At 40.5% G+C, this 13,950-nt stretch overlaps 1 protein-coding gene across 4 annotated transcripts in view; it reads right to left on the reverse strand.

Annotated features, from left to right (window-relative positions):
- ATF7 (activating transcription factor 7) overlaps positions 1-13,950 on the reverse strand; it is a 119,734-nt gene that overhangs the window by 35,356 nt on the left and 70,428 nt on the right. For all 4 annotated transcript variants that reach the window (XM_044443357.1, XM_044443356.1, XM_044443353.1 and 1 more), the window contains one exon: positions 2,868-2,964. In XM_044443357.1, coding sequence (XP_044299292.1) covers positions 2,868-2,964 — 97 coding nt within the window. The remainder of the gene's footprint in view (positions 1-2,867; positions 2,965-13,950) is intronic.

The raw sequence follows: 13,950 nt of genomic DNA on the forward strand, positions 1-13,950 counted from the left end.
GACTGCCTCTTATGAATTAGCCTAAGATGCCTATGTTATGATCTTTTTGGCATCAGGTGAAGACCTTTTTTCTCCCAGACATTTTAGAAACTTATTTTATCATGGCTTTTCATGTGTATACATGTATGTGTCTGTGTTTAACACTGTGCTGCTTATCATTTTGTACTTATCATACGCTTTTAAATATTTGTATTAAAGTTTATTCTTATAATTATTTTTAATCTGTTCAAAGCACACTTCTTAGTAGGAATAAAACTATAATACAAATAATGACAATACTCTGGTTCATTCCAACTGGTCCACCACAATATCTTTAAGAAAGCCCCACCACCTTTTGTGACCTGCTTTAGATTTTGTCAATATTCTTACTAATGTCCTTTAAATATATAAGTAAAGAAACCAGTAACAGTAGTGTACTTTTTCCAAACCAAACAAGCTCGCTCGCTCGCGCGCGCTCTCTCTCTCTCTCTCTCTCTCTCTCTCTATATATATATATATATATATTGCTGCTCATACATTCCTAACTAAAGAATGCCAGTTTTATTCTAATTTACGCAAATTTTCCTGCTTGCTCGATTAGAAAAGAATCCGACATGCCACGAAGACACTGCTGGAGGAATGACTACTAAAAAGGCATGGTGGTAGCATCAGTTTCCTGATTTTTGCTTCAGAATGCCTGCTCCTAAGAACTGGGTATGGAAATAATTTGTTTTCCAGCTAAAGGGCTGTGTACATTCTGTGCTGAAATAAATGGATTTCTATACATGTTCGGTATTAATATTCTATGGCTTTAATTGTGTATGTTTCAATGTATTTCCAGATCTTGAGTAACCCCTGTTACTTCTGTGGGAAAGGGAAGGAACTATGTAAAGTTGTGAAGCTCCAAAACTTGGAAACAATGCTCAGCATTCTAAACTTTCCACATGAATTGCTTACACATTTCAAACATATCTTAAAATCCAGGAAGGACAGAAGTGTGCTCCCTCTCAACATCTGTAAAGTGAAATTGGACATTCTCAGGATGTTCAATTCTGCCTCCATTGCCAAATCCACAGGGCAGATGCATAAGAATGGGATATAGACAGCTCTTGCTTAAATCTCAGTTCATGCAATTCAGATTTTGCTGGAATCTTTACTAGGTTGGCTGATGCTGGTAAGCCCAGAAGCTCAGAAGAAGCTTCCAAATGTATATTATATTACTTTGCGTCAGAGAAAAAAGACTGATTTGTTCTCATTGGAAGAGACAGGCTGTGGGCTGATGTTTCCAGAATGTTTGCAAGGACAGGAGAGGAGATGAGTGACTCATCTGCTTAATCGAATAGCTGCTACAACAGGAATAAATGATGTGCATCTCCTACCCTTGAAATGGTCATTATACAACTGGAGGTGTAATAGTTGTCAATGGTGGAAAACGACAGACACTTTGTCTTTGACTGAAGAACATAAAAATGCAGGAAAGCACCCTTCTGTGCCCTAATTCCAGCTGTTCACAGCCAGCATACTCTTCTGTATGCACAGATGCACTTGTCAGGAAGAAAGGAGTTCCAAGAACAAGAAGGATTCTCCTTGTAACACCTTAACACCTTAGCATTTGAGCACAGAGAGCATGGACCCACAAAACCAAATGGTGATTCCTGATCTTTTCATGTGGTGAGATAAGTAAGAACAGTATTGACAGGTGCAATTAAGGGGTGTTTTACACTGACATGGACTTCATGTCAATCAAGGACATGCTTTGCAAGTAGATGATTCCAGGTTCACTCACTGGTGCCTCCAGTTAAAAGGAACAGGTATCTGGAGATGGGAAAGTTGCCCTCTGCTGAAAACCTCAGAAAGAACCACTGCCAGTCAGAGCAGTGGCTTGGATCAGCCCTCCCCCAACCTGGTGCCCTCCAGGTGGTTTCGGATTTGAATTCCCATGAGCTCTGACCAGCATAACCATTGGTCAGGAATTCTGGGAGCTGTAGTCCAAAATGTCTGAAGGGTACCAGGATGGAAAAGACTGGATTGGGTGAACAAATTGTCTGATTTGGTATAGAGATGCAACCACATTTTAATGTCATTCAGTAGCTGTAGTGGCTGTAGCTTTTTCTTTTCCTGCCAGGGTTGTAGCCATAGAAAAAATGCATTTGCCAAGATTTGACAGGTTTTACAATCTGATATTAAATGTATGGAAACTATACCAAGGAAGCTGAATTGTGTGTGGTTTTATAAAGGAATTAATTCTCAAGTGGACACTTTGGATTGTTTTCCCCCTTTTGATATTTAACAAAGCAAAAGTGATCAACTTTGCCCACCCCAGCCACCCTTTTTAAGGATCTGCAATGCAGGATAGCTGAAAAACTGGGAGAGCATGCCTCCATGGCAATAGCTTACTGCCTGGCAAAAGCACATTTCTCTCAAATATCGTATGCAGGGGCTACAACGACTGCCTATACGGAAAGAGACTCATCCGGGCTTTGCAAATACACTTCTATCAATGGCAAACAGGTGAGACTGAGTTTCAAATTTATTAACTGACAGCTTAAAAGCTTGAGAAAATTGACACCTGGGATGAGGAGAGGAAGCTGAGCTTGTCAGCTTTTGTTCATCACCCAGAAAAGCACATGAAGAAATGTAAAAGACCTTTTGTCTGTAAATCTTTCTACTCAAGTCTCAAAACCTGACACTACGGCCATAATACATTTGAAAAGGCAGAGATCCAGAGGCTTCTCACTTGCTTTACTCTACCCTTTCCTGATTAAATGAAGGTCATAGCACTGGCTGAAGGAGGCATTATTCCATGCATCTGGCCCCTAGCACTGATCTTACAACAAGGCTGTATTAAACATGCCATTTTCCAAGATGACTGGGATCTTAATACATACCTGCTATGATGACTGAATCCGTTCTGGCAGGACCAAATTTCAGTGTCATCTCATGCTTAAGTTTATGAACCGCCAGGTGGTCCTCATTTGTAAACCTCTGAAATGAAACATTGAAGGTGGGAGCAATAAATGAATACATGCAATTTATATTATACTATACATTCAGCAGCAGGATATGGGGTGGGGTGGGAATGCCTCAAAATAGAGGCCGTAATATAATCGCTACAAAGAGCTAAGTAAAAACAGAACAGGACAGATTGTGAGAGAAGTGCTGTGTGAACACATTTTCTCTAAATGGAAGGGAAAAAGCCATAACATGTTGAGCCCCTGGCTAATAGAGGAAAATAGGTTTAATAATCAAAATTTAGAAAGGGGGAAAAAAGGCAACAGCGTGTAGTTATTGCAACTAAACTAGGAGATTTGAAATATTCTCTCTGCAGTACTCTGCAAAATGTGCCACTTTATTATTGACTATTGGAGAGAGAAATTATTTACTATTGGCGATGGAAGGGTGGGGAACAGGGGAGGATCAGTTAATAGCTTGGGTCGTGCCAAACAGAGTTGGCATTTATGAAGGCGATTTGGTCCTGCAGTTTATGAAACACAACAGAGCTAAACTGATCCAAGATCATTGTCCAATGGCTACAAATGCAGAGAAATGCAACAGCTCAATCATCGCTCCCAATGAACAAGGGCCTGCACATCTCATGTGCCAAAATATGCTGTGTTCCACCTGCAGCATGATTACAGGAAGGAACAAAATGTAGCTGTCCACTGGGACTCTGCTGGCAAAAATAGATTTCTGCCACAAAAGATATTTATTACCACTAAGGCTGCTAACAAATTAAAGGCATTTTGGTTGATTAATCATCTGCCTTTTAACTGATCAATCATTAACATTTGATGAAATGTGCATATCACCCAAAACCTCAGTAAAGATGCCTTCTGTAATGCTAAAGGAAGTGAATAAACAAAAGCGTTTTAGAAGGAAACACCATATTTAACACTGTCCCAATTACAACAAACAGACAAGACAAAAAAAGAAAAAGAAAAATACCCTCTAAGCTTAATTAAAATGCCCTTCAACAGCTAAACTGTTGTTTATTGATTAAACTTAAAAGCTCATTCTTACAACCACCCTTTGAGGCACCTCAATAGTTTTAGCTTTGCAGCTTTAAGGTACAAGAAAAAGATACTGACTTGATCTGAGACTGCCTAAATTAATATTATCACAATGCACATATTTCACTGCTCATTTGGCATAACCAGGGATATAGGACAATGTTTTCATTTTGCAAATCAGCAGAATCTGCCCCATTTGCAATTCCAAATAGCGTGAATAGGAATGCATTTTTTCTGGGGAAATGATCATATTCCTGAATTTGTGATTATGTTAAAATGTGTATTTTTTAAAAAAAATAATGATGCACACTTTAAAAAGTAAATTAAAAGCATTTTCATGTTGTACTCAATGGGAGAAATGTGTACCCTTTTGACAAATAGGCATAGAAATGTGTACCTTTTGCATTTAAAATCTGAACCTTCCCCATTTGAATGAAAAGAACAATAGATCACAAGTGGAAATGACAGAGGGATGTACCTAGATTTGAAGTAGAGTTTGGCAATCCTGAGCATCACTGCTTCTCCCATCTTTAACTAAAACATATAACTATTCTAAATAAGACATTCTCAAATTAAAAGCAAACAGAGGTACGGGCATGTGCACATGCCTGAAAAATCTGTGCTATAATCCAGAGTTCTGCAAATGTTCCATAGATAAATCTACAGCATGAGAAGTTTTTCCCAATTACTTCTGTAGAGGACACAACTACATGTACACATTTCTTTGTACGTACAAGGCTGCTGACTTGAGCCCTACTGAAATGAATGGCAATGCCTTTGTTAGTGAGAGCTTCCTCATCTGCAAAGCATATGTAGATATACACAGACAGGATTCATAGAATCACAGATTCCACTGGGCCCCTGCCTCCAGGGAAGAACATCAAACACAGCAAAAGCCCCATACATTGGCCAGAGAGGAAGCCGTTCAGGGAGCTTGCTTCTTCCCTCCCTGCCAGAGGGAACACACAGTTCCATGAAACTACACACTCTAACCTCACCCACTGGCCAGAGAGCCAAGGATCACTGTGAGGATACACCCCCTGAACATCATAACAAGGGGTAGGCCAACTTGGACAATACACTGGCCAAAAATAAATTGTTTCACTCTTCCTTGCCAGATAAGAACACCTATAAGCACTTTGGAACTGCTACCTAACTTCTGCCTCCCTCCCAATTCCTTTTCCTTTTGTGTCATGTCTTTTAGAATGTAAGCCTAAGAAGCCTTTTTTGGCTGAAGAGAAGGATAAATATCCTGTAAATAAATAAACAGAGCAACACTTTTAAAAAGAGAAGCACCATGGTAGGAGAAGAACGAAAGGGTTAAGTCAAAACAAACAAACCAACAAACACCTTGAATTGATTTTTGTACATTCTAATGTACATTTTGTACATTTTGTGACAGGTTTAGAACATTTCCATGGGGCCATATTGCAGTATTTTAATGCAATCAATAACGCTGGTATTGCGGAAACACTGTCTTGTTTGTAACAATAGCTACTGCATCGGAAGAATTATTAACACTTCCTTTTTTCTTTAAATAACAATTTGCTCCTGTGAATTGTCTGAGGCATGCCAATATTGTTCAGCCTCTCCAAATCCTTTCTATGCAGACATGCAGTCGTGAGAACTAGTCCTTCATTCTAGTCTTTGTAGTGCATATATAAAATTACAAAGGATTCAAAGTCAACCCCCCTCTAATTGTATTGCTAAAATATGTTTTTGAATGGGATTTCATATATATGAAGGCAAACTTAGCATTGGATTTACCCTACAATGCCACCTTTTCTTACACTTCATTATGAGGAGAACAACATATAAAAGAGATGGTAAAATAAGGATTTGGTGAATAAACCTGCTTACATGTGAAGCAGTTACAGGGGGATGGGGGTGGATCCACACAGTGTAATGGCTTTCTCACACACACACACACACAGACACCAACACATTTTAATTTTCCTCTCTTGAATTGGTCAGTGAATTGACACTGAACAGTTCATAATAGTGTGACAAAACCACCACTAATTTTTTTCAGATGCAGACTTTTCCAAATATTCAGCTTTCGACAGCCGAGTCCAGTTCAGTTCTCTATTTTGTAATTTTATGACTAGGAGTCCTCCTGGTTGCAAAGGAGTGTCCGTTGGTCTAGCTTTCACACTACGGCACGGTAATATTAAGGCCCACAGAAAATGAGAAGGCAGTACACAGCCATAGTGATAAAACAACATCTTTTTGAAGGTTTTGTTACGTTCTTTATATTCTGCAATGCACCAGAACAAACAAACCCTCCTGCCCTTTCTCATCTTGCTCTCTTACTTTTATTAGTTATCTTTATTTATACAGTCCCCAATCCTTTGCTTGATAAACTAGCACTTGTGAAAATATTTCTCCATCATCAACTGACATTTTAAAAGTAACCATTGCACAGGTGAAAAAGAGAAAGCAGTGTGTCTACTTTTTATGCAAAATAATTGCTTAAAAACAGATACTAGCAATAAAGTAGAGAGTTTAAAACATTTTAATAAACTGACAATGACAGGAACTCTCTTTAATTGGTAACTTCATAAAGTGTCTGTTTGGAACGGCACTGAAAAAGATAGTTCAAGCAGGGATCATGTTGTATTTGATACTACCAATGAATAATTCTATTATGCTTTCTGTTTTCAGGCAATCTTTATTCTAAATGCTTTAGTGTGGGTAGATTAAGCAAGATTTTTTTTTAAATAGGGTGTTATTCATGAAGTCGTGTCCGACCCATTGCGACCCCATGGACAACTTTCCTCCAGGCCTTCCTGTCCTCCACCATCACCCAGAGTCCACTTAAGCTCACGCCGAATGCTTGACTCCATCCAGCCACCTCATTCTCTGCCGTCCCCTTCTCCTTTTGTCATCTATTGTTCCCAGCATTAGGCTCTTCTCCAGGGAGTCCTTCCTTCTCATTAGGTGGCCAAAGTATTTGAGTTTCATCTTCAGGATCTGGCCTTCTAAAGAGCAGTCAGGGTTGATCTCCCCTAGGACTGACTGGTTCGATCACCTTGCTGTCCAAGGGACTCGCAGGAGTCTCCGCCAGCACCACAATTCGAAGGCCTCAATTCTTCGGCACTCAGCCTTCCTTATCGTTGAGCTTTCACAGCCTTCACAGTCATACATTGCAAGTACAAAATCTAGACTATCACTAATGCTTTAAGCTCTTCATTGCTTTACTTCCAATGCAAACTGCTGCAAGCCTTACTTTTTAGACTACTTCTTTATGTCTTTTACTCAGCTACTCAAAAAGAACTACTATGAATTCTGAAAAGAGATATATGGGTGAAGGCAATGAGAAAGCAATTCATTTATTTGATAGGAATGGTATGACAATGATAACAAGCCAAACAACCACTATTTCAAAAGAAGCTTTAAAAATAAAATATTCAGTGAAAAATAAAATTAAAAGATTTTGCTTCATTGGGATGGCAAGCCATGGCCAGCAGAACTATAAAGCACTGGAATTGAGAGCCAAATTCATCTATTTGCCAGCACAGAAAGATTTGTGACATCAGATTTGTATGGTAGATGCTTCAACATCATGTTATATTTCATCAGGGACTGGTAACAATAACACTAGGACTACCATATTGTCAGGATACATGAAGATACAGTCTAAGTCTTTCAGTGCTTCTACTTTGATCTTCACCTAAAGATTGTTTTGTCTCAGAAACCCGTTTCATGCTCTTATGTCTCAGAATTCAGAAACAGCCATTCTGATGCAAAGCAGACCCCCTGGAATGGGTTTTTGCAGCAGGGACCCTACAAACTCACAAGCTGACCCAGTCCAGTCAGAACAGTGGAGGCACCAGGATTTGCAGATCCATGAAATCTTCAGTTATTCATAGTCCTACACTCTCTTCTAGGACAGGCGATGGGTAGGTGGAGTTGGAGGCTAGCTAACACCAAGGCAGGATACTGCCTTTTTAAATTTCTCCTAACTGGACCAGGGCAGGGGTGTAGAGAAAGAATCCCCGAGATGCTTTGGACCTTAACTCCCATATGTCCTTGCCAACATAACCAATGGAAATGCTAGGAGCTGAACTCCAAATATCTAGAGATCTCCCTCCTCCCCAACCATCAGCTAAAGTATGGATGCTACACTATCTACTTTGATGTGGGACCCAGGCTGCTGTTGAAAGAGCATCCATGGCTCCTACAAATTTGCAGTGCAAGCCATTCCAGGGTCTGTCCTGCCCAACCCAGTCATCACTCCCTGGAACTGGGATACCAGTTCTTGAAGTCATGCCACAGCTCCACCTCCTATCATCCTTACAGAGTCACATGTCTTCATTCTAGACTACTGATGTTTACAAGTTTTAATAGGGTTTTATCTACACCGCAAGGCGTTTTGCATGCAGGCCAACAACATAGAAACATAGTAAATCAAATGGGGTCTCCTGGGCCATCTAGTCTAACCCCCGGCTCCAGCTGACTCTGCTCATATAATGTCCAACATGTGGGTGTCCAATCTTCTCTTGAATGCTCTCACTGATGGGGCCTCCACCACCTCCTATGAAAGCCCATTCCATATCCTTGGGGTCCTCACCATCAGGAAGTACTTCCTGATGTCCAACCTAAAACTTGGTTCCTTTAACTTTGCCTCACTGGATCACATCCTTCCCTCCACCACAGGGGAGAAGAGATCATGACCCTCCACCATATGACACCCCTTCACATACCCGTATGTTGCTATAAGATCTTCTCCAAGTCGCCTCTTCTCCAAGCTGAAAAATCCCAGTTCCCTAAATTGCATCTCATCTGACAATCTGCCCCTCCCAAAAAAAATCTAGCTACCATCTTTGTGACCCTGCACTGAACTCATTCCAATTTTGCTATTTCCCTCTTGTAATGTGGAGCCCAGAACTAGACAGAGTACTCCAGTTGTGGGAACACCAGAGTCTTACAGAGCTGCTGCAGCACCTCTTTCAATCTAGAAGCCATGCTTCTGGCTATACATCCAAAGGTGGCATTCACCCTCTTAACCACTGCTTCTGAGGAAGAATGGCTTCCACACCATAGCAGCACACCACCACTGCCACTTGTTCCTACCTGGACAGCTGGCTCCAGAATGTGGTACCTGAAGAATATCCCACAGTTCCATGGATTCTCCAGTATTGGGCTGTGCAGTAGGTGCTTTGTCAAGTTATTCAATATCTACATGAAACAGTTCCATGAATTGTGTTGCTACCTGAAGACACATTACTCTCTTACTATTTTTCATCCTCATGAGGTGAAGTTGTTCATGTACTAGAACTATACCTGGCTGCAACAATGGGCTGGATGAAGGCTAATAAACTGGAACTCAGTGCAGACAAGACCAAGATGCTGTTAACCTGTGGACGCACTTCCCATGAAGGAACGAGTTCAAAGTTTTTCCTTTTTTCCTTGAGGCACTGTCATCACTGGAGGTGTGGGTGGCCTCGGTGATATGGGGAATCATCTACCAAGCTTGGTTGTTAACTTAGTTATATCTCTATCTGGACAGGGACGACCTAGCTTCAGTTGTCTGTGCTCTAGGAATCTCCAACTTAGGTTAGTGCAGTGTGCCCTACATGGGGCTGCCTTCGCAGGTCTGAGTACATAACAGTGATTCTGGTCTGCTTGCACCAGCTGCCTCCGTGTTTCTGAACCCCATTCAAAGAACAGTTTTTAAGCTATAAGGCCTTACATGGTTCAAAACCACAACACCTGACAGAATGACTCTCCTGGCCAGGGCTTATTCATTCACTAAGGTAAGTGAATGAATAAGACCATGTCATTAAGACCATGCTCCAGATTTTCCTGATGCAACACTGTTACCTTTTTGATAAAGGTAAAGAACGTCTCCCTCGGGCATTTGACAACATACAGTGAGGCTTTAATCAGATCCTGCATTCTTCTTAGCATTGATTGCCTAAAACTGATTAAATATGGGTACCAAGGTGTATGTGGTCTCTTTATTATATGTTAATGGTTTTTATACTGCATATAAGGCATTTGTAAGCTTTTTAATCTTTATCATCCAAAGCACATTGGCTATTGGGAGGTACAGAAAAATAATAAATGAAATGGTAAAGAGAGATGGGGCTTTGGACTATTGGATGGGATAGAAATGTAATGAATGAATGAATGGAATATTTCTTTTGACCGAATGAAGCTCAGTGATGCTACAAGTAAAAGGCAGCAATTGCAGTTCAACCTGCAACATGGATTCTTTTCTTCAAGAATGCTGCTTTTCCTAAGCACTCTATTAGGGTTTAGTGGCATTAAGTGACATCCTGACACAATGAAGGGGAGGGGAGGGGAGAAGGTGCTTTTAGTTTTAAGAGATGCTTGAGCGCTTGAGCACTGGTGCAATGAGTGCAAATCATCTGGGACTGCAGGCACATTGGGGAGGGAAAAAGAACAAAGTTTTACTAAGTTTTTCTCTGTAACTTCATTTTATTTTTGTAAAAAGTCTGGATTGACTTTTCCAAAAGGAGGCATACAAATACTAGAAAGGAAGGACGGACAGACGGATGAAGTATTCGAAAGAGCATGAAGAGGTACAGGAAGGAAAATACCATATGGCTCAGTGATGACACAGTCCATCTGATAGCTGTTTGTGATGAGACAACACCTCTTTGTTATGGAAAGAGTCACAGTTTACTAAGAACTTAAGTTAGCACTTTGAACACTGCTTAACCACTTGTTTAGAAGACATGGTCTCATGGATTTAGTCAGGGATAGGTCTACCCCGCCTCCCTCCTACCCCCAGAAAACACCATGGGAAGTTGACAATATGGATTCCAGGAATAATATTCTACCCCTTGACAAGCAGAGTCCATTCTTGAGAGATGACTGAGAGCCACTGTGTTATATTGTCTTGAGCCTGGGAGATCTGGAGCCTAGCCCCCACTCAGCCATGGGGCTTACTGGGGGACTTCAAGATTCAGTCCAGTCTACTGTACAGGGCTCATGTTTTGAGGGTAAGGCTGAGAGGAGAATTATGCTTCTTGAAGGGAAAAAAGTAAAATAAACAAATAAATCAGTGTAAAAATAAGGGTGTGGATGGGGGAAGAAGGGCACAAGAAGAATTGTCTGAATTTCCCAGTGCAAGCCTTTGGAAGGGTGCAAGCCTCTACAAGTTTCAAATGTCATTTCTGATACAAGGCATTTTGTAATGAACATTTACTTAAATACACTTTGTAGCTAGTATGAATTTTTCTAAAAGGGATAGTAACACCATTTTTGGAGGAAAGCATTCTATCACTTTTAGATGACAAAGTCTGAACTCTGTGCTCTTTGTGGATCCACAAAGCCTCTGTGAAGTGAACCCTGCAACGCTGGTAGGGAAGGACCTGGCCTCCAGGATTGAAGTTCTCTGCCCCTGCTCTAGGTGGTCAGCCTGCCTTGCTGGTGTGGTGGCTTGCAGCTGCTCTTTTCAGTTCAGTAGTATGCAAAAAGCAGTCAGACACAGCACCTTTATTTGTAAACCCACACCGCACCTAATCTGTTAAATGTATTATCCCAGTTTTTGGAAGACAGCAGGGCATACAACAACTGTCTTCTCCCCAGCCCACCCTACTTAATGCAATGTACCTTTAGGGTGCATGGTGAGAGAATTGTCAGAGCAATCCCACCAGGTTGGGACAAGCCTCCTTAGTTAAGGCCACGATGTGGGCTGAGGCTAAAACAAAGTTCTGCTCTCCCTGTCAGACAAGCAAATGCAAACAAGCTGGAAAGTGTTCAGAGAAGGACAACAAGAATGATCTGAGGCCTGGAAAGAAAGCCCTATGAAGAGAGATTGAAAGAACTGGGCACGTTTAACCTTGAAGAGAAGACTGAGGGGGAGATATGATAGCACTCTGCCAGTACTTGAAAGGCTGTCACAAAGAGGAAGGACAGGATTTCTTCTGGATCATCCAGAGTGCAGGACACAGAAGAACAGGCTCAAGGTACAGGAAGCCAGATTCCAGCTAGATTTCAGGAAAAGATTCCTGACTGTGAAAGCAGTATGGCAATGGAACCAATGGGAGGGAGGTTGTGGGCTCTCCCACACTAGAGGCATTCAAGATGCAACTGGACAGCCAGGTGAGAGGGATGGTTTAACTTGATGTCTTATACTGAGCAGGGGGTTGGACTTGATGGGCTTCTGGCCCCTTCCAACTCTATTATCCTATGATTCTATAATTTTATCTTTGGGAAGGTGTCTACACTGGAATTTAAAAAAACAGGATGATTCATTTGATACTCATCACACTGCAGTTCTTACTAAAGTTCTATCCTAAAGGGTTCAATCCTATGCCAGAAGAAACTCAGAAACAGACAGACATGTAGAATTTTCCTAATGTGCATGGAATTCTGCCCAAACATGCATCTTTTGCCTATGGATGAAGTACAGTACCTATAAAAATGTGAACAATGAGCTTCACTGACCGAAGTCATTGGGTAATGATGAATGTTTTCCAGAATATTTGGGGGAAAAGAGACTTATACCTTTGCCATAAATTAAAATCTTCCTAAAATACAGGGGTAGTCAAGGCTCTAATGTCAACTTTCTTTTTCCATATGTACAACTTTAAAATACCTTCCCTGAGATTCTCAGTTGAACAGAAGGTAAATAAAGAGCATCTTAACTTGCTTATCAGCAGAATGTCTTGATGTTTCTTATCTTTTCCAAATCCCTGTGAAAATGGGAAAAAATTCTGCTTCTTTTCCAAGCCTGGATATACCAAAGAAATAGGTGGCAGGGAGAGGGCAGATGGAAACCACTAAAAAGGGCCTGGATGCAAAGCAGACTGAAGAACCCTGGATGAAATGCTCCTAAAAACAGGAGGTTTTCAGGTTCTATTTCTGGTCTTATAATTAACCTATTACAGCAGTTATGACCAACTAGCAATGCTCTTAGCAACTGACAGTTTGAGCTGCCTCTTCCTTCCAGAAGGAGTTATAACAAATTAATGAAACTTGGAGAAAAGTCTGCTTTCCTCTGTTCCTGTATACCACATCCAGCTAAACCTATATGAGTAAAGAAAAGGATGATAGATGCCCATCCTTTGCTTAGATGAAATGCACTGAAGAAGGGCCCTGCATTGTGCCTGAGCAGAATAATAACTTTCTATTGCTGATAATAGAGAGCAAAAACCAGGAGTGACTAGTTTCGGATGGCCATCTAAATCCCAAATGAAGAGAAAGGCCACTGTGTGGTCAAGGGCAATTCCAGTGGTAATTATTCTATGCAGTCGCACATTTAGAAGACAGGCATACTCTTCCTTTTCTCTCTTTCGTTATCAAGAGCTATGATTCAAATGCAGAAGAATGATCACAACACAGTAAGAGTCAATATATGCAATGCTCTGAAATAACACAACTGATTTCTAACCACAGTGTGTATGGAAAAGTATTCAGCAGCTACTCCATGTTAACATTTTATTTTCAGTGTTGGCTGATGGTTATTCATTGTTTGGTATATTTAGTGAATTTGTTTTAGCTCCTTTTATGCAATTACTTGATTTTATTGGTGCTGATGTTTGTTCTATCTTTTAATGCTTTATTTTATTGTCAGCTGTTGAATTTTTGTGTTTTATTTTTGTTTTATATTTGACCTTGTCACTTAATGTGTTTTACAAAGTAACTAACAAATATTATAAACAAACATACTACAACAAAAGGGAGGCCCAAACCACAGTAAGCATTTTATGTTTTAAATTGAGCACCTATTTCATTTAACAAATTTGCTTGATGGTGAGCACAAAAGTACACTGATCTTTGGTCAGAAAGAATCTGAGCTGAGGCAATACACTGAAACAACTTCCTTTTGTTTCCTTTCCAAGCCCACCATTTCCATCTCCACTGCAACAGGATGTCTGCATCAGAAAACATTTGGGTATAAAATATACGGTGCCTTTCTGAAATTTCAGAACAACATTACAGAAAAGAAAGACTTATTTTTCCTTCAAATTTTATTAGCAGC

Source organism: Varanus komodoensis, unplaced genomic scaffold (genome assembly GCF_004798865.1).
Source record: "Varanus komodoensis strain SLA01 unplaced genomic scaffold, ASM479886v1 scaffold41, whole genome shotgun sequence".
NCBI classification, from domain to species: Eukaryota; Metazoa; Chordata; class Lepidosauria; order Squamata; family Varanidae; genus Varanus; species Varanus komodoensis.